Source organism: Neophocaena asiaeorientalis, unplaced genomic scaffold, assembly GCF_003031525.2.
Source record: "Neophocaena asiaeorientalis asiaeorientalis breed wild unplaced genomic scaffold, Neophocaena_asiaeorientalis_V1.1 scaffold69, whole genome shotgun sequence".
NCBI lineage: Eukaryota > Metazoa > Chordata > Mammalia > Artiodactyla > Phocoenidae > Neophocaena > Neophocaena asiaeorientalis.
In genome coordinates, this window is record NW_020174373.1 from 984,411 (window position 1) to 1,009,049 (window position 24,639).

General features: G+C 45.4%; 1 protein-coding gene across 5 annotated transcripts in view; it reads right to left on the bottom strand.

Annotated features, from left to right (window-relative positions):
- The window catches only part of PRKX (protein kinase cAMP-dependent X-linked catalytic subunit), a 125,618-nt gene that overhangs the window by 41,858 nt on the left and 59,121 nt on the right, over positions 1-24,639 (bottom strand). For 2 of the 5 annotated variants that reach the window (XM_024756293.1, XM_024756297.1), the window contains exons 4-9: positions 23,260-23,379; positions 16,423-16,518; positions 11,426-11,483; positions 7,697-7,774; positions 3,907-4,054; positions 1,005-1,427 (exon numbers count right to left, since the gene is read on the bottom strand). In XM_024756293.1, the coding sequence (XP_024612061.1) occupies positions 3,929-4,054; positions 7,697-7,774; positions 11,426-11,483; positions 16,423-16,518; positions 23,260-23,379 (478 nt within the window). In that variant the 3' untranslated portion in view covers positions 1,005-1,427; positions 3,907-3,928. Of the gene's footprint in view, positions 1-1,004; positions 1,428-1,860; positions 2,143-3,748; positions 3,767-3,906; positions 4,055-7,696; positions 7,775-11,425; positions 11,484-16,422; positions 16,519-23,259; positions 23,380-24,639 lie in introns of those variants that run through there. The other 3 variants (XM_024756294.1, XM_024756296.1, XM_024756295.1) reach the window with 3 other exon arrangements.

Genomic DNA, 24,639 nt, shown 5'->3' on the forward strand with positions numbered 1-24,639 from the left:
AGAGGAGATCTCAGAGATCTATCGGGTGCATCCCTGCCGCCACTGAAGGCTCTAGAACCTACTTCTTAAATGCACAGACCTCCACGGAGAAGGCCGTGGTTGGGCCCTACGATCGGATACATAACAGGTTTGAGCAATGCTGTGTTTTCAGCTGACTCACAGCCAACAGAATATGGGCGGCGCCTTTAGATTTTCAGAGCAAAGTATGGAATCAGAAAGCAGAAGCAGAGAGTAGAGGAGGAAATGCATGAGGGACCAGACAGACACCAAGGACCTCCGCCCAGGCACTGCTTCTGGGAAGACCCATATTTAAACAGCAACACACACATGGCGACCCACTCAACACTTGGCTTTCATGATCAGTGCTAAGGGGAAGGCACAGCAGAGCACTCCTCAGGGGACCCTCACCATCACGTCCAAAGAGAAACGAATCTCACCCAACGGTTATTCTGCACAAGCCAACCAGGTCTATGACACCAGATGGACTGAACATTGACAAGAAGTAAAACTAAGCAGAAACGAGGGAGGTTCAAACACTTCCATCGTACCCGTTTTGTTTCTTACTTTTCCTAAAACCAAAGGGAAAAGAAAACATTTGCATAAGTTCATTGAGCCAATACAGAAAGCTACGAGTTTGCTCTGGGAGATGCAGTTTGGTCCACGGATTTAACCTGGAATATTAATAGATAGCCATCCCCCTACAGAGTATGAGATTTTTTAATGCAATAGAGAAAATTCCTTGAATAACATTCATGGTCAATGGCTAGCCTTGCACTAAAGTCCAAACCCACATCTCCTTCCCTGTCGTCCTGGATTCATGACCCAAGGCTACCAGACACAAAGCATGGAAGATATTGGATACAGATCATCGTATGATACTTTCTTCACATATAACCATACAATGCATATAAGATGATAAAAAATGCACATATCATACTTTTAAAATTTGTCCCCAAGAGAATAGATTCTTGAAAAAAAAGTCTGCAACATAAAACACCACAGGCTCTGGAAAGTAGGAACATTTACTTCACTGTACAATTTCCCTGCTCCAGGCACACCGTCCTTTTTATACACACACAGACACACGCACAGGCACACACACGCAATTTGTGGTTGTATCTGAACAAGTTCAGGTCAAACTTATAAAGTCTATGAGAAAAAAACCCCCAGGATATCCCAGTAGGAACACAAGCCTAAAAAGAAGATAAAATCTACAACCAAACCATTTTTCAAAATGTCCTACTATGCGGTCGATTTCCAGTTGCTTAAATAATTCTAGGTCCACAAATGTCAATGGCTCTGCAATCTCTTTATATACATCCGGGTGTATATAAATGTGGAAAAGTCCTTATCCCATTAAGAAGATGCTTCTTCAGGTCTGCCTGGGGGCAGCCATCTGTCCCAGGCAGGCTCAAATCACCCTGTTTCTGGCATGAAATTAGACAAAGGATTTTGTTAGTTTTTAAACACCTGGGTAACGTTTGACATCCTAAGAGCAACAACAACGATAATAGCACGAAAGAAACCCAACTTTCCTTTGGAATTCTTACTGCAAAGACCCACAAGCCTGAATTCTAAGGAGAGAAGATGCCCAATAAGAGACATGGAACAATATCTGAAAGGTGGGTTTTTAATGTTCTATGGTGTTGACATGCATAGAACTAGCCTCTCTTCACCCACGATGAGAAGGGAGATTCATCACTCAAGCAAAAACAGATCCTAGGGCTTCCCTGGTGGCGCAGCGGTTGAGAGTCCGCCTGCCGATGCAGGAGACACGGGTTCGTGCCCCGGTCCGGGAAGATCCCACGTGCCGCGGAGCGGCTGGGCCCGTGAGCCATGGCCGCTGAGCCTGCGCTCCGCAGTGGGAGAGGCCACACCAGTGAGAGGCCCGCGTACCGCAAAACAAAACAAAAACAGATCCTAGTTTCAATGTGCTTTGCTGTAGGATTATACAACCAGAAAAAACATTTTATGATGAAGAGGACTACAAGGCACAGAGAGCTGAGAGGTCCCCTGCCAGCTGTCTTAACATCCATCTCCACCTGCTGAAAAGCAGGAGTCCACACACAGATGCACGAGTCAGTCACACAGCTCCAGAACAGAGCTCCGGAATCCTGTAACGAAGCTGAACTCGGGTCTCACCTGTGGGATGAGATTTCGCTTCATGAAAGAATATCTTTTCGCATAGCATCATCACATCTAATCGCTCAGCGGAAAATACCAGCCGGTAAAATGACTGAGAGACATTCAAATACGAATGTGTCTGGCTTTTAGAAGAGCAAAATGCAAGCTGGTTGCATGAACAGGAAGCAATGAGATCACGAAATGGTCTCCTGACTTCCAGAGGGTCACCAAGAATGTCATCAAATACTGCCCCTGCCATTGGCCAAAGTACATTAAAAATAATTCCACTATAAATCTGGGGGAAAAAAATGATACAAATGAACTTATTTACAAAACGGAAACAGACTCACAGACACAGAAAACAAACTTATGGTTACCGAAGGGGAAAGACGGGGAGGGAATTATTAGGAGTTCGGGATGACCAGATTCACATTACTAGGTATAAAATAGATAAACAACAAGGACCTACTGTACAGCACAGGAAACTCTACTCGGTATGTTGCAAAGACCTACAATGGAAAACAATCTGAAAAAAAATATACATATATACAACGGAATCACTTTGCTACACCTGAAACTAACACAATATTGCAAATCAACTACACTTCAATTAAAAATTAAGAAAATAAAGACCAACCCCTAGATACCAGGGAGAAAAATAAAAGGCAATTAAACTAACTCAATAACTAACTAAATAAACTAGACCTTCAAAGTCAGAGAGGCATAGACCTTCAAAGGTTCGTGGAAATAAGAGAAAGTCATTTCTTTTCAATCTCAATTTAACTTTAGCAAATTTCCTATGAGGTGTTCTCAGCTGATTCTTTTCTAACAAAAAGAGACCCAAGAGCCCTTCTGAAAATACTTGGGAAGTACTGTGGTCTGGACCTCGGGGATTCCAGGAAGCAGCCACAAGAGCTATGCTTCTCAAATGTGTAGGCGCATCGGTCTCCTAGGAGCCGTATGTACTGGTACAGACCCTGCCCCGGCAGGTCGGTCCGGGGAGTGAGATCCTGGTGGTGAGGCTGGTGCTCTGGCCGAGCGGCCCACGCACACCGGCTGTTTCTTCTGCCGCCCTGGAAAGGACTAGGGCTGGTTCTGCTCCATCGCTCGTGCCCGAAGTGGGGAGAGAAGCCCCACTCGGTCTGTGCAAGACCTCCTGCACGTGAGGTTCTGTCAACCTTGCTGATTTTTTTTTTTTTTTTTTGCGGTACGTGGGCCTCTCACTGCTGTGGCCTCTCCCGTTGCGGCACACAGACTCCGGACGCACAGGGTCAGTGACCATGGCTCACGGGCCCAGCCGCTCCACGGCATGTGGGATCCTCCCGGACCGGGGCACGAACCCGCGTCCCCTGCATCGGCAGGCGGACTCTCAACCACTGCGCCACCAGGGAAGCCCCCTGGCTGATTTTTAACTACTAAAAATAAACATACTCCTTGTCGGTTACCCATTTTAAATACAGCAGTGTTCGTATCAATCCCGAACTCCCAATGTATCCCTCCCCCCTCTCCCTGATCCTCCCCCCCCCGGTAACCATAAGTTCGTTCTCTGAGTCTATGAGTCTGTTTCTGTTTTGTAAATAAGTTCAACCAGCGAGGACCTTCTGTAGAGCACAGGGAACTGGGTACAGTATTATGTAACAACCTAAATGGGAAAAGAATTTGAAAAAGAATAGATACATGTATATGTTAAAAAGAAAGAAAGAAAGAAAGAGAATTCAACTGATAAAATTAATGAATGAAATGAGATGCCTTGATATTCAAAAAAAAAAAAAAAAGATATACCTTCTAGGTGGGGAGCCCATGCTCAGAAATTCTTGAAGACTTCCAGATCTTTCTGTGACACCGGAGGGGCCATGTTCCAGTCGTTCTCGGGATAAGCTTCGAAGTTGGAGGTGTCGCCCTCGCTGCACACTTTGGGCACGATGGGAGGCTGGGGGATCAACAAGACCCAACACCGTGTTACAGAGGAACAGCGCGTGCCAGGATGTTATTACGCTCAGCGCACATTATTGCACTTTGCACAGACCGTGTTTTTTTACAAATGGAAGCTTTGCAGCAACCCTACCCTGAGCAAGTCTATTGGGATCCTTTTTCCAACCACACTGGCTCACTTCGGGTCTGTGTCACATTTTGACAATTCTCACAGTTCAAACTTTTCCACTACGATTATATTTGTTATGTTGATCTGTGACCAGTGATCTTTGATGTTACTACTGAAATTGTGTTTGTTTTATTTTCTTTTGTACTTTGGAATTAAGGTACGGACACTTTTTTTAGACATAGTGTGACTGTATGGTTAATAGATTACACGATAGTATATATTGTACATAACTTAATTTTTCTTCTTTTTAATTTTTGGCCACGCCTTGGTTTGCGGGAATCTTAGCTCCCGGATCAGGGATCGAACCCTCACCCTTGGTAGTGAAAGCACACAGTCCTAACCACTGGACCACCAGGGAATTCCCTATACATAACTTTTATACGTGCTGCGAAACCAAAAAATTAGCGTGACTCGCTTTATTGTGGTACTCTGGAACCAAGCTTACAGTATCTCCGAGGTCTACCCATACATCCCTCTATGTCTACAGCTTTATGTGAAAATGTAAAAAGAACTGGAAAACAACAGAGCTGCTTTTCTTTGTTTATGAACAGGAAAAGCTTGGAATTAAAGATATTGCAAGTGAGGTGTCAACTATCAGATTGATGAATGCTTACACAGTTTGAAGAATTTAGGGAAGAAGGAAGGTACCCAGCACTTGCTTCTTAAATTCTAGAACTGAGGACCACCTGGACTGCTCGTTAAATTCAGATTCCCAGGTCGGGGACATTCTGATGTAGCTGGTCCTGTGGCCACACTTTGGAAAATTCCAGAAAGATGGAAAGAGCTCCAGACTTGGGTTTTATTATCTCAGAGGCCAAACCACAATCCTGCATTGATAAAAATGAAGGCATTGGGATTGAGAAGAGGGTCAGCAAACTTTTCCCATAAAGGGCCAGTTAGTAAAACATCTTGTTTTTCAGGCCATACAACTTCTGTTGCGACTACTCAGTGCTGCCATTGCAGTGGGAAAGCAGCCATTGACAATCTGTAAACAAATGGATGTGGCTATGTGCCAATAAAACTTTATTTATAAAAAACAAGCAAGGGGCCAGATTTGGCCCACAGGTTGTACTTTGCTGATTCCTGCATACATCCAACTCCAAGATTCTGTAACACACACAGACACCAACTAGTTTTCTCTAATCCTATGAAACTGTTATGCTTTGTCCAGAGCCTTTAACACACGTGGTGAGCACCACCCCTCTCTCCCTTCCTCTGCAGGATGGGTCCTAACCTGGATGTTTCACAAGACACTTGAGGCTCACGATGCTAGAATCCTCAAGTCAAGTCCAGGACGAGGACCTAGATTTGTCCCTGTCCCAAAGCTCCGTGCTTCCTAACAGACCACAGCAAAGCAGATGCAGCTGGAGAATCCTGACAGAGCATGGGCTCATACGTGGATCCCAGGGGGGGACATTTTAACTGCTATGTGGACACAGAAATCAGTCAAGTAAATTAAAAATTATTCATGTAAAAAACAAAAAAAGAAAGAAAGAAAACCCTCTTGTCACTTGTATATTTCGGTGAGTGTATCAAAGTGCAAAGACTATGGAGCGGTCAGCATCTCAGAAACATCAAGGAACTTCAGGTGAAGGTGCCACGTTCCTCACCTGACTCAGAAGTTCCGTGCCAGAAAGCCTAATTAGTGAGGTTCACGCTTTATACGCACAGCAGACAACTCCCATCCCCAAATGGGCCAACCCACGCATGAATAGATCTTAGGTTGGCTCCATAAAAGAGGTTAAGGATTTATAAAGATTTTAAAAGTCACAGAGTAAGTTTAATGGTGACTTTTCCTTCATTCTTTCTCACTGCATTCAATAAATGAGCTATTTCTATAAACCAGGCACCACGTGGACAGAAGGTGCATGATTCTGACTTTCAGAAAGCTTCCAGCCCAGTCAGTGGCTCCAGGGGAGTATCTCTAACTGGGTGGCATATTTGGAATCACTTAATGAACTTTTAAAAAGCTATAAAAATAAAGTCACACAGAGATACCTCTTTTTAACCATCAGTTAGGCAAAACTGCAAAAGTTGTATAACTCATCACTCTTGAGCTGGGGGGAAAGAGGCATTTTTTCAGAACAAGTTCCCTGGGAGCACAAAAAGATGTCATTTCTACAGAGAAGTATGCTGCAAAAGTACCTAGATTTCAAACGCATTTGCCCTCTGACCCAAGGATCTCACTTCTGGAAATTCATCTTCAACACAAAAGAAATGTATGAAATTATTCCTTTTAGGAGACTGGAATCGGCATTAAGTGTCTGTCAGTTGAGGTCTGGTTAAGTAAACGATGGTAGAGACACGTAAAGGAGTTCCATGTGGTTTAAAAAGAATGAAAAAGCTATCCAGGCATATGGGAAGATCTCGAGGTCGTATCGTTAAATGAAAAAAGCAAAATTAGAATAGTGCATGTATAACTGTAGGTTTTGTGTTTCTAGAAAAGGGAGGACTTCCCTGGTGGTCCAGTGGCTAAGAATCCGCCTTCCAATGCAGGGGACATGGATTCAAGCCCTGGTCAGGGAACTAAGATCCCACTTGCCACGGGGCAACTAAGCCCGTGTGCTCTAGAGCCTGCGTGCCACAACTAGAGAGCCCGTGTGCCACAACTACTGAGCCCGAGTGCTCTGGAGCCCTCGCACCACAACTAGAGAGCCTGCGTGCCACAACTAAAGACCCGACACAGCCAAATAAATAAATAAAAATACTTTTTTTAAAAAAGGGAGAAAATAAGAATATGTGTATCCACCTGAGTTTACATTAACCTAAAGAAACTTCTGAAGGATACACAGAAGAATCTAATAAAAGTGGTTACCTATAGCCAGCTGGGAGGGGACAGCCTGGCCATGTATACCTATTAATATTGATTTGGTTTTTGAACAATGCGAATATATTACTTAGGCAATTTTGTAAGTCAGTGTAATAGAATAAAATACATAAAAGTTAAAACCTTGAACAAAATGAATATCGGTTCCACTCCTAGAGTCTGGGCTGGGGGCGAGGCATTAGCATTTTTTAAGTCTCTCCACTGGCGCCCAAGTGCAACGTCGAAAACATTGCTGTTGAGGATACCCGTCAATCACATATTAAGTTCAAAGAAAGAAGGACCTCAGAATACTTTCCATCTAAGCTACCACCATCACTGTGCCATATCCGTCCATAAGTATGAGACATACGTCCTACCTGTGTTATTCCCCCTTAGAAAGGGAACAGATGAGATTCATCATAGTCTCAGAGCCAGGGACGGATGGAGCCAGTTCTCCAAAACGTCAACTGCAAAACTGGGGTCTGAACCCCCCATTAGGTGACTCTTTAGCTGAGCTCTCCCCTGAATAGGGAACTTGGCTTATTAATGATTTGGGATGGTTGCTTGTATCGAATCAATTCATTATGTGTCCATCCTAAGTGAATGAGAGCTCAGGAGAGCTCTAGGCTGCCCAGGGACGAACTGCCCATTTAAGTATGTTGTACCTTCAGTTTCCTTTCTGGGACAGTCTCCCAGTCCATGGTCCGGAACCACCGATGCCGTTTCACATCCTCTGCTCCATTCTGCAAGAGAAACATGCATCATCAGTGAACGGAAGGTTGGCAGGACAGGAAAGAAAATATTCCAAAAGAACCTCTACGTAATGCCCTACAGAGAAAAACAAGAGTTTGCTATGTCTGCAATCACTGTGCCCAGAGTGTGAGCTATTAGGGAAAACTACAGACGAAGGCATTTGAGTTTCATGGGCTTTCCTTTGTCGTAGAAAGAAATCCGGTCACAGGGCTCACGTGTACACCGCTCTGGACCAAAGACCGAAGTATAATTATGATTCAGCCTGTTGACATAAAATTAGACTGACACGCGGTCAGGTCTGAGTTTGACACCTGTTTTCATCTTGACAATTTCCTCAGGCGAAATTACGCTCACTTTAGAAATGTATAAACTGAGATTCATTAAATGATGTCATTTGCTCTGTATTGCCCAGCGAGTAAGTCTGTAACTCAAACTGAGCATGTCAAACTTCAGAGACTTTAACAACTACCCAACGTTGCCTCTCAATCAACAATGTGTACAGCACAGGGAACGCTTCTCTACACTCCGTCATAACCTATATGGGAACAGAATCTAAAAAAGAGTGGATACACACATACGTACTCACTCTGCCGTACAACTGAAACTAACACGACACTGTAAATCAACTCTACTCCAAAAAAAATTAAAAACAAAACACAAAAACCAATGTGTACTAAGGTCTGTCTAGTTCATCCTCAGCTGCGTTGTCAATAGCTGGACGGGAGCCACCTCCAGTACCAGGACCTCTGAAAATCCCTTCCAAGTTCTCAGCCTTCAGCTGCACCTTTCTTCTCCTTTTTTCGACACTTGTAGCAACTTTTTTTTTTTTTTTTGTAGCAACTTTTTAATCAATTAAATGCGTGAAGTTATAAGACAGAAACATGAGAAGTCCGTGACACAGGAGCCAGTGCATCTGAAGTTAACTTTTTAAAACGTGTATCAGTTCATATTTTTTAAAGTTTTAAGTGATTTATCCTCAAAAAAGAAAATTCTCTGTAACCATATCTCCAAAAGGTAGGAGATAGGGATGTCAATGTTTTCCACTTTTTTCCAGTCCTATTATTTTGAAAACTCTTTTCCTTTTCCTATTTCTTTCCATCCACATGTAAGTCAAACAATGACATCTGATAAATGTTACCTTGCGGGATGCTGAGAGAAGGTAAATGGGACTGAAGGTTTACTCCCTAAAAGTTCAAACTCAGTATGGATACTCAGGTTTTATGATATCTAGATAGATGACAGAGAGATAGATGTAGATGACGGTAGAGGACAGATGATGAGCTATTTAGATAGATACATTTATAGATGATAGATGAAAGTTAGGTAGATAGGTGTTCAATAGATAACAGACAGATGATAGATGATGGAAGATAACAGATGATAGGTGATAGATACATAGGCAGATAGATGATAGATAAATTGATAGATAATGGAGAGATAGATGGATGAGATATCTAGATAGATGATTGATAGATGACGGATATATAGGTAGATAGATGACGGAATATGACAGACATATAGACAGACATAGATGACAGATAGACAGATACAACAAATAGACAAAGAAGTGAAAGAGAAAGTAAGTGCTAGAAACTTTCCAAGTGTGGAGGACAGAGCAGTGTCCACAGAGGATGAAGGAGATAAACACAATGGTCTGTTTGGGAAATAAAAAGAGAAACACTGCAAATGAAGGAGCGCCAGGAGGAGAAACACATCCCGTTACTGGATAAACAGCCATCCTTTTTCACAGATCTGTTCCTTTCACCAGTGATATACAACCACTTAGCGTTTACTCCCCTCCCTTAAGGACCTCAACACATGAGCCAATCTCCATAAGCAGCCTTAACTAGCCAACCAATTTAACTAGTTATGTATTGAACTGTGCTCCCCATGAAAGGACATGTTGAGGCCCTACTCCTCAGCACCCGTGAATGTAACTTTATTTGGAAACAAGGTTCCTGTAGATGTAAACAAGTCAAGATGAAGTCATTGGGGTGGACCCTAAATGCAATGACAGTGTCCTTACAAGACACAGAAGAGGAGAGACACAGACACAGAGGAGAAGCCCCGGGAAGACAGAGGCAGAGACAGGAGGGAGGCGGCCACAAGCCCAGGGACGCCTGGAGCCCCCAGAAGCTGGAAGAGGCGGGAAGGACCCTCCCCTGGAGCCTCCGGAGGGAGCACGGCTCTGGGACACCTGGACCTCAGACGTCTGGTCTCCAGGATGGGGGAGGATGGATTCCTGCGGTTTTAAGCTCATGGTTTGTGGTCCTTTGTTACAGCCGCCCCAGGAAATGAACACACCCACATAAACAGAGGGCCCCAAAAGATCTGCAGGGCTCAAGTCTCACACACGGGTCTACTTTGTCCCTCAAGACTGCAACTGACAGGGTCAATGCACTGGTCCACGTCTAAGTTTATCCACAGACATCCAGAGCTAGAAACAGCTAAGAAGACGTCCCTGGCTTGTCTCAAATTCAGCAGTGCCCAAACAGAACCAAGACAGGCATATACAATATCACAGTTCATACAAGTCAGCTCCTTCCACGCTATTTCCCTCCAGATGAAAAGTTTGACAAAAGCACACATGGTGTACAGCTTCTAAAATGCCGATGAATTCACACACCAACCAGCACATGCATGTTTACAGCAGCACTACTCATAACAGCCAAAAAGTGGAAACAGCCCAAGTGTCCGTGGGCGGATGGATGGATACACAGCACGGGGTCCATCCACACAGTAGACCAGGACTCAGCCAGGACAAGGAGCGAAGCTCTGACAGGCTACCACGTGGACGGACCCTGAACACACGATGCTCAGTGAGAGAAGCAGACACAGAAGGTCATGTTTTGTATGATTCTATTTTCATGAGAGCTCAGAATAGGACAATCTATAGAGACAGAAAGTCGCCCAGTGGTTGCCTGCCACCAGGAGGGATAGAAGGCTAGAGAGGTGATAGCTACAGGATACAGGATATGGGCTTCTTCTGGAAGGGATGAGCGTGTGCTTTAAAACTGTGGTGATGGGGCTTCCCTGGTGGCACAGTGGTTGAGGGTCCACCTGCCGATGCAGGGGACACGGGTTCGTGCCCCGGTCCGGGAAGATCCCACAGGCCGCGGAGCGGCTGGGCCCGTGAGCCATGGCCGCTGAGCCTGCGCGTCCGGAGCCTGTGCTCCACAATAGGAGAGGCCGCGATAGTGAGAGGCCCCCGCTTGCCACAACTAGAGAAAGCCCTCGAACAGAAACGAAGACCCAGCACAGCAAAAATAAATTAATTAATAAACTCCTACCCCCAACATCTTCTTAAAAAAAAAACAAAAACAAAAAACTGTGGTGATGGCACAGTTCTGCAAATACATTACAAGCCATCGGACTGTCCACTTTAAAACGGGTAAACTGGATGGCATGTGAATTATACCTCAACAACGTTGTTTAAAAATATGAAAGTAAATGAAGTCATGACTCGTAACCTACAGATCACTGTTGAGTCACTGGCTCCTTTGGAGAGACAAGGAGATGGGGTGTAGACCCAGTTTGATTCTGCAGGCCCCAGAAACCCAGATTTGGACTCTGACCAATGACTGAATATGACAGGCATTTATAACGAATACCACTTAACATATACGGACGGAAACACTCACCTTCATGTTGCCCAATCTCCTTGTTCTGTCGACAACAAGCAATTTCTTAATGAGGTCTCTGTTGGGGAGATGGAGACAGAAACGCAGACATGTTGATACGGACCCATGCAAACACAGCAGGTCGACAGTAGTAAAATCCACACCGTACAACGTGGACACGGGCGCAGTGGTTCACACTGGCTGAATGCTTTCTGACGCTTCTAACCATTATCTGTTCCTAAATGATTTCTGCGGTGCAGAGCTGCGAGAGGGACCTAGCTAAGGGGAAGAGGTTGATTAAATCATCGTAGAGAAGAATAGCTCCGGAGCAAGAGAAAATGTGCCTGCCCTGGGGATGGTGAGGCTTCATTTCAGACATACGAGTCAGGCCATCCCCGCCGACTACACGACATGCGCTTTTACCAAAATCGATGGTCTCGCTTTGCCCTGTGGGTCTGTTTTTCTGTGAGATTCTTGTCTGGCCCTCCTTGCCTTCCCGTAAGCACGTAAACTTATTGGATCCCTTTCGTGTGTGCTGGTTCACTGAGATCCTCCCTCTAGATAGCAGACGGGGGACTTCCCTGTGTGGTCCAGTGGTAAAGAATCCACCTTCCAGTGCAGGGGACATGGGTTTGATCCCTGGTCAGGGAACTAAGATCCCACGTGCCACGGAGCAACTAAGCCTGCGTGCCGCAACTACTGATCTCACACGCCTCAACTAGAGAGCCTACGCCCTTTGGAACCCGCGTGCTACAACTACAGAGCCCACGCGCCCTGGAGCCTGCACGCCACAACTAGAGAAGAGGAAATCCGCACGCCACAACTAGAGAGAAGCCTGCACGCTGCAACGAGGAGCCCGTGCACTTCAACAAAAGATCCCGCGTGACCCAACTAAGACCCGACACAGCCAAAAATAAATTAAATAATAAATAAATAATCTTGTTTAAAAATAAGTAAATAAATTGTAGGCAGTATCAGAATACAGCAGGACGGTCAACTATGATGGGAAACTGGAGATGGTTTTCAAGACTTCCAGAAGATGGGCTAGCTCTCAGAGTAACAGTTAAGGAAATAAAAAGTATAATGTGTGTGTTTAAGTATCTAATACGCTGACTATGCTGTGTATAATAATATCCAGGGACTTCAAGCATATAAGGATGTTTTCCAGGACAAGCAAACACCCCCGACTCAGCTTTAAGCTTCTCAGCTTTCCTGAATCCAGCGATGCCCCGGGGTTATCATCACAAAACCAGGCTCCAGCTACGCCCTGGGCGCTGTGTGACCAGCTAAGGAGGCTCAGATGCGTCAGGTGATAAATGAGGGACCAGGGACCCAGGGCTCCTCACATCTGCACTGTGAAATCTCCCAGGTTCCCACTGATCAAACTCTGTTAAGGTATAACTGTAACACAGAGTTTCCCAACACTGGGTATCCTTAAGTAGAACTGGAGTCCTTCTAGACGTTCTCCCAAATCCATCTCAAAGAGAAAACCCAAGAACACTGGCTCACCTAAGGCTAGGATTTAGCCTTAAGGCTAGGATTTTGATGTGTCCATCGAGAACAGAGGAAATTTACTCTTGTGCAAGGCAGAGGGATACAAGAGCACTGAAAAATGAAGCTACCTTTCCCATACTTAGTGAGTCTCCACTTCATTATTTTGACACACCAAAGAAACAAACTAAAAAAAACAAGGTCGCCAAACACCACACTCCCAAAACATCCCCAAATCCATGTGTTTTTTCTTCTTTTTCCCTATTATTTACAGCACCCTCAGCCCTATGAGTGCATATCCTTAAAGCTGCCAGTCCCAGGATTACAAGAAAATCAAAGATTTATTTAATATATAAATTTAGATCTTTGCAAAACAGCTCATTCCTGAAGGCAAAAGGTGCAAAGGAAAAGGGGCCACCCGATATGTCAAAGCCACATAGGAACTCTGCCAGCACCCAAGACGTGGCAGGTGGGCACCTCCATCCTGGAATGGCTGTGAGTCCACTGGCAGGCCCTTGATTCACCGAGACTGAAATTCTGAATCCTACTGACTCCCCGGGTGCCAGCTGGCTTCTCCTCGACCACTTTCAGACACAGAGAAACACTTGTAAATAAATATGAGTTCTACCAAGTCGGCACCAAGCCCCCAAGCTTTTACTTCCTTTTCCATTATACATATTCCTGCAAGGAAACCTGAAGCTTCATCCAAAGAGACATTTGCCCAGGCCAACACGCTGACACGGTCCAACGCTGAGGCTGCAGGAACCCACAAAGGACCTGAAAAACTTCAGTCAAAATTCTACCCTCAGGGCCACCTGGTGACAGTCATTTGGGTAGGAAATCACTCCTTCGGGCTCTGCTTCTCAGCCAGCTCATGAAGATCTAGGCAAAAACGTGAAGAAGTAAAGCTTTACTCAACTATGATCTGCCATCATCAAGAGCAGCAAAGGGTCCCAGGTTTCTGCCCTTGCTGAGCCCCCTCACTGGGGACGTGAGAGGAAGCGCCTGGAGCTGCGCACGTGAGCCCTCCCCCTCACCCTAACCCTCACCCTAACCAAGGATTCCAGAACAGCCTCTGCTGCTTCTCTCTTGAAAGTAAACTAGGAGAAAAAGACGGGGAGTTGGCAGGAGACCGGACGGATATTATGCTTAGGTCTGTTCTTTCTGTAACATCTTCTTGTTCACGAAACGTTGGAAACGTACTCTACATACGGACGTGAGTGTAAAAAAGAATGAAATTGTGCCATTTGCAGTAACATGGATGGACCTGGAGGGGATCATACTAGTAACGTCAGTCAGAAGAGAAAGACAAATATATGATGTCACTTGTATGTGGCATCTAAAAAATGATACAGGGGCTTCCCTTCCAGTGGTGAGGGCTCCGCACTTCCAATGCAGGGGGCATGGGTTCAATCCCTGGTCGGGGAACTAAGATCCTACATGCTGCGCTCATGGCCAAAAAAAAAAAAAAAAAAAGATACAAGTGAACTTATCTATGAAACAGAAACAGACTCACAGACATAGAAAACAGACTTATTGGGAAAGGGGGTGGAGGGGAGATAAATTAGGAGTTTGGGATTAGCAGGTACACACTACCGTATATAAAATAAACAACAAGGACCTACTATATAGCATAGGGAATTATATTCAGTATCTTGTAGTAACCTATAATGGACAAGAATCTGAAAAAGAATTTATATGTATATACATACATGTGTGTATGTATAACCAAATCACTTTGCTGTACACCTGAAACTAACACAACACTGTGGGTCAAGTATGCTTCAATAAAACAAAATGGATAAAAAAAAGTGTGGTAAAATAGAAATAAAATTTACTATTTTAACCATTACAAATACATATATTAACAGAAGCAAATAAATGACCTAAGATTTATGGATCTTCCCTTCTCCTGGGGAAACATCTCCTGGAAGAATTTAAGTCCTTCCTTGAAAGAGGAAGGGGATCCAGTCTGATGATCTTTGTTGCCTAAGACTGTCACAAGTTTACAAAAGAAAGAAGCAGCCTATGAGGACACAGGAGGTAGTTCATATTCATCTTGCTTGGAATGCACCCACGGCAACAGCGAAGTCACACCCACCGCGGGCAGGTCCCGCCGACGTGCAGCGGGTGTTTACAAGCCCCAGGTGTACCGGGGACAAGTCCAGGGAGTCTACAGGGGCCATCAACTAGCAGTGCCCATGGGTGTGAGTAGGCGCTAATCTGATCACACCATTGGTCAATCGTTGATACATTTATAACTCAACTTTATTTTTTTCTCTTTTTTTTGTCTTCTCTTAATACCCTCCCCCGATCCTTCCTCGTCCCTCCCCACCCCTCCCCTATAACTCAATTTTTAAAGTGTTTTGCCATCCATTTGAAACAATGTCACTCAACACTGATGGGATCTGGAGCCTGGGAGAGAAATCCTAGACCATATTTCTTCATTTCTTTCTAGAGCAATAGACTTTTGAGTGCTGTATGTATTCTCCTTGTCACCTTACTGTCGGACCATTCAGGACACAGAAGTCTCCCTTCCGGATAATTTTCTAACTGGAGCCTCCTTTTCTTGCTAAAATCTTTTAAAACCTAGCTGGTGGGTCAAACACGACGCAAGCTCCAGCCCACACGAACCAAGAAGAACACCATCCTTGGTCCATACTGAGCATCGCTGTTTAAGGTGAAACGAAACTAGATGCAGCCAGCGGCCCCAGGATCACAGCTGATCACTGTCATGAAATAAGTTTTCCCTGAACTTAACAGGTTACTTTAAAAATATGTAGCAAAAAAAGAGAGAAAAGTTTAGTTCTCAACTAAACACAATTAAACCCCATTTGGGGATCAGAAGAGGTTTGGAGCACCTATCAATGTATCTGGGAAATACAGTAAAACAGCTAGAAATTAGGACTCACAACGGTGCAAATGGCTAAAAGCTGACACACAGAGCAAGGTCGTTGGAAAAATCGTTGGAAAACCTAAAGCATTCTTATCTTTTAAAAAATTTAGCTTTTCCTCCCACTGACACAAAAATGCACACCCAAAGTTTAACACCGAAGCAATGCAAAAGTTCTTGAAACAACGAGGGCGTAACTCAAAATTCTAGCAGGAGAAAGGACTTTAAGAATGAAAATAATTTAAGCAGGAGAGAAAAGATAAACTCTGCTAAAGCCATCAACACTTGAGCCAACTGCAACACTAACTAAGGGAGGAAGGACACCCTTCTTGTCAAGTAACAAAACGGCTCTCTTATTAAATATGATAACAAACGCCTTTATTCGCTAATTGTAAGTGTCATTTATTTTAAACGGTATAAAATAGGGCTGAGAGTCGTTAAAAGGTGAAGTCTCATCCCAGCAGAGTCATGAAAACCTCTTCCCTTTTGGTGGAAAAAATGACCGGTCAAAACAGCTTCAGCCCAGCACAGAGAATAACACAGGATGGTACCCCGCTCGGCAGATGCCATAACTGGGGTCTCTCAGATGCTTTAAAAATAAACACACCCGATGAGGAGGGAACGGTTTACTTACTTGACACTGAAGTCCAAATGCCTGGGGAAATCGATCTTGCCTGCAAGAATTTTTTGGTAAATGCCAAATGCGTTGTCATCAAAAAACGGAGGAAACCTGTTAGAAACATCAACATCTATTTTTAGTGCCGAGCAAGTGTGGAAAACACCCCTGCTTGGTAAGGATGACTCTTTCTGCCTGACCCGAGCAGAACAGAATTTATTTCACCGCAGCTCTTTCCCCGCATCCTGGAGTCCATGGATGGCTCGACACCAGCTTCGAAGACATGGTTCCAAGAGGCCAAGCGGGAAGCACCGCAGCCCAAGCACAGAGGATGGGCCAGCAAAGAAAAGGCAATGACTATGAGGCCATCTGACCAACTATGAGGTCACTAGGGTGCCATTAAAAATGTCTCCCCGGGCTTCCCCGGTGGCGCAGTGGTTGAGAGTCTGCCTGCCGATGCAGGGGACACGGGTTCATGCCCCGGTCCGGGAAGATCCCACATGCCGCTGAGCGGCTGGGCTCGTGAGCCATGGCCGCTGAGCCTGCGCATCCGGAGCCTGTGCTCCGCAACGGGAGAGGCCACAGCAGTGAGAGGCCCGCATACCGCAAAAAAAAAAAAAAAAAAAGTCTCCCCAACTAGACCATGAGCGGACCTCTTTGTATCCCTCCTGCATACGGGTGTGTAGCACACAGTAGGTGCTCAGTAAGTGTACACAGGCCAAATGTAAGAGGATAGGTTACACTGTATCATATTTTTTTGGCTCCAGTACTTCATAACTTTACAGAAGCCAATATGTAAATCTCCACAGTCGATGAATTCACCTCCATCCTACTTTGGGAGGCGAGTGACAGCAAGGCTGGTTTCCAGTTTTGCGATTTTAGGCACAAAGATCTACACTAGGGGTTGGCCAAGGATGGCCCACAGCCTCTTTTTGTCAATAAAGTTGTACTGGCACACAGCCATGCCATACACTTATGTATCCTCTGTGGCAGTGTTACCACAATTAAAGACTATAGTCTAGTTAGAGAAACGAACAGACCTAACCTTTCTAACATCTGGAAATAGAAAAACAAAACAATGTGACATAAGCTAAAGAAGAAATATACTTACAACCGTGAAGGCCAAGCAACTCTAGAAGTAAACCACTAAATGCGCACCAGATATCCACATGTCCCTGGGCACAAGGTATACTTTAATACTTCCTCAGAGTATTCAAGGCAAAGACCTTCTACTCGAAAGCAAAACCTCTATTTATTTTCTTTAGAAGGAGGTCTTCTAATTCAGTAGAATAAACAAAATGGAAATATGAAGGGGAGTTTTCAAATGATGGTCTGATTGATGGCAAATCTCAATGATCAAAAATAATTCTCGTGTTGATTCCAAATCAACTCCTCATGTTTTTTTAAAGAGAAACAGTGTACCACGGGTGGAATGGTGGCCTCCAAAGTTACACCCGTGTCCTCACCCTGACTACCTAAGTGGGACCTTATATGGAAACAGAGTTTTTGCAGATGTGATGCAGTGAAGGGTCTGAGACGAGGTCCTCATGGAGAAAATGTGTCATACATACCTACCCACGTGCGTGGAGAATGTGGAACGCAGTACTCTGGGGGAGCTGGCATTACACGACACTATCATGGGAAAGGCATGTTACCAGTAGGTTAGTGAGCGGAAAAAACAATAATAAGGGAGAGCACTAACACATCTTGCCTGAAGGAAAAAGCACGGAGAGGGCGTATCGGAGAACTTGGCGTGTGGAAAGCGGCCAAAGAAAGTGCCCTCAAATCTCTGCCTTTAATCCAACAGAATCCTTCCAATTCTTAATAAACGGGTGCTTGTCATACAGAAGTGGGCGTTATGTACACCTTGCGTTGTCCATGGTGAGATGTAGTCAGAAGGACAAGCTGCCCATCCCCGTGAAGGCAGGCTCGAGACTTCTTTTGCCTGAAAAATTCATGCCAATTTTGCCATTTTCTCCATCATCTATCTGGATTCTTTTTAGATACCTTCGACCTACCTAAATCTTCCAGTAAAGAAAATGGATTGTCAAGAAACAGGCGCTGTCGCTGTTGTGACCTTGCGTTCCTCATCAGACCCCCAGAGACCCGTTACAAAATGATGGTCCTGGGACATCCCCAGTAGTCCAGTGCTTAAGACTCCATGCTTTGGACTTCCCTGGTGGTGCAGTGGTTAAGAATCCACCTGCCAATGCAGGGGACACGGGTTCGAGCCCTGGTCCGGGAAGATCCCTCATGCCGCGGAGCCACTAAGCCCGTGCGCCACAACTACTGAGCCTGCGCTCTAGAGCCCGCGAGTCACAAGTACTGAGCCCGTGTGCCTAGAGCCCGTGCTCCCAACAAGAGAAGCCACCGCAATGAGAAGCCCGCACACCGCAACCAAGGGTAGCCCCCGCTAGCCGCAACTAGAGAAAGCCCGCGCACAGCAACGAAGACCCAACGCAGCCACAAATAAACAAACAAATACACTAATTTATCTAAAAAAAAAAAAAAAAAGAGACTCCGTGCTTTCACTGCAGGGGGCATGGGGGGTTTGATCCCTGGTCCGGGAAGTTCCGCATGCCACAGGATATGGCCAAAAAACAAAAACAAAATGATGGTCCCAAACTCTCAGCCCATTTTAACAGGGAAAGTACCTTGCAAGGCAGGTACTTTGGAAATGGCTTCAAGGAAAAGAAGAGTTTTTGGAGAGAGAAGAAAGAGATGGGCTGCTATAGTACTGCCCTATTTTGACTTCTCCCTCCAAGGTCCTCGGCCTCATACATTCCTATAAAACAAATATCTGAGCTCCTCAGAAAAAGGGGCAAGAACAAAGTACTGGGCCAGGAAACACCCGGGCAGACCATAGCTTGAGAGAGAGTCCCGGGGCACCCTATCTTTGGCATGGCAGCTGCGATTCTCAAAGTGGGGTTCCAGGGAACCCTCGGGTTCCTCGAGGCCTTTTCAGGAGATTTGTGACACCCTTTTTCTGACTATAAATCTGAATATGGCTGCATTTTCGTCATATACCTCAACCAAAACAACGAATCACACCAGACAGAGTGTGAGAGAAGGGGAGAACGCAGCGGCCCACAATGAAGCTGGACATAAAAGACTAATGAACATGTGAAACAATGTCACTGTTTTCTCTAACTACTTTTAATGCTAGGAAATAGTTATTTTTTCATTAAAAATTTGATTTATGTTAACCATTAGTTTATCACCTTATGCCTTTACGTATAAACTTATAAACTTACATATATAATCTCAGTTTAATTTTCAAATGTGGTAAACGTTGACAGATATAACCTGTATACGTGAGAGCTCTTTGGGGTCGATACTAACATTCAGGGGCATTTTCGTAACTTTTAGGAAGGGAGTCACTTTTAGGACAGACGGTCACTGAAAACTTTTAGGGTCCTGTGGCTGAAATGTTTTGAGAACCACTGCCCCGCAGCTAATGTTCTACATGGATGCAGCTCCAAATGCAGACTAGTTCCATCTTCCTGAAGAACAGGCGTGCGACTGAAACTCTCCACATGGGTGGATATGAAAGGAACAGATGATGGAAGACATCAGGGCTGAGTTGGGCGCCCCTGGAAAAGCCCATGAATGGGCCCACCTGTTTTCAATCCAACCGAAACATTTCTTACTCGATGAAAATAAAATCCCAGTTATGACATGCTCTCATACCTAATCACGTGGCTGGTTGTACCCAACAAATGTACTTCTTGTACTTCATGAAACATTTCACCCACCAATGAAAGCAATAAGCAAACAGACAAGGCAGAGTCTAGCCTGATCTTGCTAAAGGTGCCAAAACAGAAAATGGAAATCCAACAGGCATGCGGGAGACGGGAACTTGGAAGAAAAGGCCACCTCCACCATCTATGTAAGAACTCCCTCCCACTGGCCACCAAAGGCGTCTGGGTTCAAGGGGCTGAGAAGAGCAGCTTGCACCATCCAGTGATCTCGTGGGCAGTGAACACACGGAAGCAGATGGTGTCAGATCCACTGAGCGCTCCAGAGAGAACAGAAAGGGGTGCTAGGGCGGAGCGTGGCTGGGAGCAGCGGAGGAAGGCTCTGAGGGCAGGTTACAGGTGAGCCTGAATCGTGAGGACCGGAAGAGAAGGGACCGGCCGGGGGGATGCCCTCAGGCAGCTGGCAGAGAGAGGGACAGCAATGCCGCATCGGGTGCTGGAGACACGGCAGGAAGGCCCGCAATCCCAGGAGAGAGGCCAGGCCTCTGTCTAAGGTGGGTAGATCTTCTACAGACCGACTCAGAGCCTCGTCTAACGAGGAGCTCTGGGTCTGTCCCCTCGAGGGCTGCTAGGGAGAAGGACGTGGCCTGGCGGGTGTCGGTGAGAGACCCCTCCGGTGGCTGCCAGGGGAAGGTGCCACGGGCAGGGGCAGGGGCAGCTGGAGGAGACGTGAGGACACTCGGGGCGGGTCCAGGTGAGAGCAGAGGCTGGCCAGACTTCAGGGGCAGCCCCGGGTCAGCCAGGCGTGCAGTGTGGGCAGGGACGGGTGTCTCTGGAAATACCACCCAGAGAAGCCTGACTCTAACTGGAAATGTGGCAAACAAAAATACGCCGACTGTGAACAGTTCCCTCTTATGAAATGCAAAGTTCAGCTTACGGTGTTCTGGGTTAGGAGAGGGTTTGAACTATTACCCTCCAATTATTCTAATAATAGGACCTAGTAACAGATTCTAATGACATTATTTTCTACTGAATTCCTAATATTCTCTGAGAATACTAGAACTACCGTATGGCTAACCTTCTACTGGAATAGAATATTTTCTATTTCCTAATATTCTAATATTTTAATATACTACATCCCAAGAGTAATTAGAATATTATTTTAATATAGCATATCCTAATAGTATCTTAGTTACTATTAAAATAGCACACTAAACTATTAGAATTCTAATAATTATGGTTATATAATAACCCTCCTAATAATTCTAGTATATCCTAATATTATATTCTAATTCTACCCTGTCCTACTTTATTCTACTCTATTTTAATAATTTTCTATTAGAGCCTATCAATACTGTGTTCTAACAGTATATTATATTCCAACCTTGCCTCTCCTAATGATATTCCGCATTATTATATCCTGTACTATTACAGTCCAAGCTAACAATAAAGACAAAACAGAGGACACGTGGACCCCATTCTGCTAAACATGACTCGGCGCCGGGATTCAATTCTCCTCGGGCAAGGCTGCCCTCTCGTGGGCAGCAATGTACAGGAGGGAAGGTATGCTGCTGGCTTGAGTGTGGAAGCTGATCAAGTACAGGTGCAGAAAGATGTACAGTTTCAATACCTTCTTGGTGGACTGACGGCACATGCCATTTATTTCAGCGTGTTGCTTTGATTAGGACTTCCTGGGCTACGGTGCAAATGAAGAAAGTTGGGTCTACGTGATTGGCTAGAGGTGTCTGACTAAAGAGCAATGGAAGACTGAAAAGATTCGACAGATTGATCGATATTGATCTATGATTGACAGAAAGGCAGATAGGTAAAAATTAATAGCTATACAGTTAGAGAGAAATATAAATAGACGATAGGTAGATAAAAATAAATACATAGAGAGTTAGAGATCGATACAGGTAGATGATAGAATAGGTAGATGACAGATGATAGATACATAGAATAGATGACATATAGATCACAGATAGCAGATATACAGTTAGAGATAAATAGGTACAGATAGTAAGACAGACAAATAGGTAGATAGATGATGGATAAAAATGACAAACTAGATGATAGGTAAATATGATGATAAACAGGGGACAAGAGTGGGCAGATAGGTATATTATGTAAATAGATACCAGAGCTGACGACAGATACAATAGAGAAGATATACAAAGACGACAGTAGATACAGATGATAGGTAAACAGACGATAACTAGATATAAACGACAGACAGATCATAGGCAGACGATGAAGAGACGGACGACTGATAGATGAACACGGACAGGTTTGCAGAGATTCCCCCCTGGCTGCTCACACACTCAACGCTGGAGAAGGCCTCTTTCCATTTTTCTTTCCAACTGAAAGCTGTGGACCAGCCCTGCAGGGAATCACACAGGCATGGAACAGGCTCCGGGTTTTATTAAAACCAGAGTAAACTCAGTGTCTGCAAAACTTACCAGCAAAAAGCACAGCCGCCAAGGAAGGCAGGAAAAAGGGAAGGGGCGGGAGTGTGGACGGAAGGCTGCACGTCAGACAGAAGAGCCCCGCGTTCACAGGACGGGGAAGAATCCCCAGGTCCACAGTTTCTACGAGGGGGATGCCTGCTTTCTGTGTCCATCCTGCACGTCTCACGCAGAAGCCACACACTTCAATATTTAATCATGCCGACCCCTTGAGGAACAGTCCGACTCTCGGCTATCTGGACGAGGGGCAACGTGACTCCTAACCTCCCCCGAGGCACGTTTGGGATTGCAGGGAAGAACACCCTCTTTCCATTCCGGCACACTCTCGGTTCATAACGTCCTCAATTGCGTGATCCAACACGTACGTTACCCAGCTCTGGGAATCACTCCAGAGCGTCCGTGCGGGAGAGGAACAGCATTTTCTTGGGAGGCAGGGACACTTACAGACAGGATAGAAGACCTCGACAGCTGTGCCCTGCTGGTCCTTCAAGCCTCCGCTTTTGCTCTTTGGAAATCAAGCCGAACGGTCCGTTCGTATCACCGTCACCAGCAGCGGGAAACTGTCGTGCGACCCGACCCCGAGAATCTGCCCCCGACCCCCAGTGCCCCATCCTGGGGGCGGGCTGAGCACCCCAGGGCCAGCGCGTGGGGCAGCGACTCGCCACAGACCTCTCCACGGAAACCCAACTCACCCCGAGAGCATCTCGAATATGAGGATGCCGAGCGCCCACCAGTCCACGGCTCTCCCGTGGCCCTTGCTCTGGATGACTTCGGGGGCCAGGTACTCGGGGGTCCCGCAAAGGGTCCACGTCCTGTGGGCAGAGAAGGGGGTCCACAAAACTCAGCTGTGCTTGGCCAGTGCGTGCGTCTCAGAAGCACTGAGGGTTAGTCACTGAATTGATCAACAAGATGCCTTAAACCCTCGCCCGGTAGATAAAGACAGTAACCTTGTCTTCCCTGACTTCTGTCCTTTATAAACACACTGTAACCAAGAAAGAATCTGAGTAACGGCCCTGTTATCACGGCTGTGTCTTCTTCTTGGTGCTTACCTTTGCTGCTCAGAAGCAAACCCCTCAGTCCCTGTTTTCCCATAAAATGATGGAAAAAAGGATTCAAGGATTGACTCAAGGGAACGACCCTCAGGAACCCAGACGTCTGCTTTATGAATAAATGAGCTGGTTCTGTAACCCCCAGAGGAAACACAAAGCGACAGCTAAGTGCCTTTTTCACCTGCTCTGCAAAAGGTCTGAAGTGTTTTTGTGGGTTCGCGGTCATTTTAGTATCCGTGGTGGCTTTTGGAAATCCTCAGGTTAAGGGGTTCTGAGATGTTTGGGGTTTAAACGGGGCGGACAGCTTTGGAAAGGATTTTCTCCCCAGGAGTTGAGACTTGCAAAAAATTTAGCTTTTAGCGCCACCTAGAGGACAGCTGGCTGAAAGCAAGAGATTCCAACCAGCCAAGCCGGAACCAGCGCAGAAAGCGGAGATTTCTGATCGTCTGGGTGGTTGTTTTTCATTTGGGTCATCCCTTCTCTGTGCTGCCTTAGATCTGTCTTTTTCACAACAGATGGGAGAAGCAGTCTTCTTCTCCTTTTAAGAGAATTCTATTTATACTTTAAAAAGCCCCAATGTTTAATTAAAACTTATAATTTGTAACGTTTCTGCTGAAATATCTAAATTTTTATGCCCTATGGAAAATAAAGACTGATTTTCCTAATTTTCTCTTTATTTGTATATCTCAGTATGGAGGATTTTGCTAACAAAAATTCACCCGTGAAAAGATAAAAACAATACAAACTTCCAGCTGAAAGATTAGGTCCTGCGGTTGTAACATATGTCGTGGTGACTATACAGTTAATAATACTGTATTGTACATTTGAAAGTTGCTAAGAGAATAGATGTTAAAAGTTCTCATCAAGAGTAAAAAATTGTAGGGCTTCCCTGGTGGCGCAGTGGTTGAGAGTCCGCCTGCCGATGCAGGGGACGCGGGTTCGTGCCCCGGTCCGGGAGGATCCCACATGCCGCGGAGCAGCTGGGCCCGTGAGCCATGGCCGCTGAGCCTGCGCGTCCGGAGC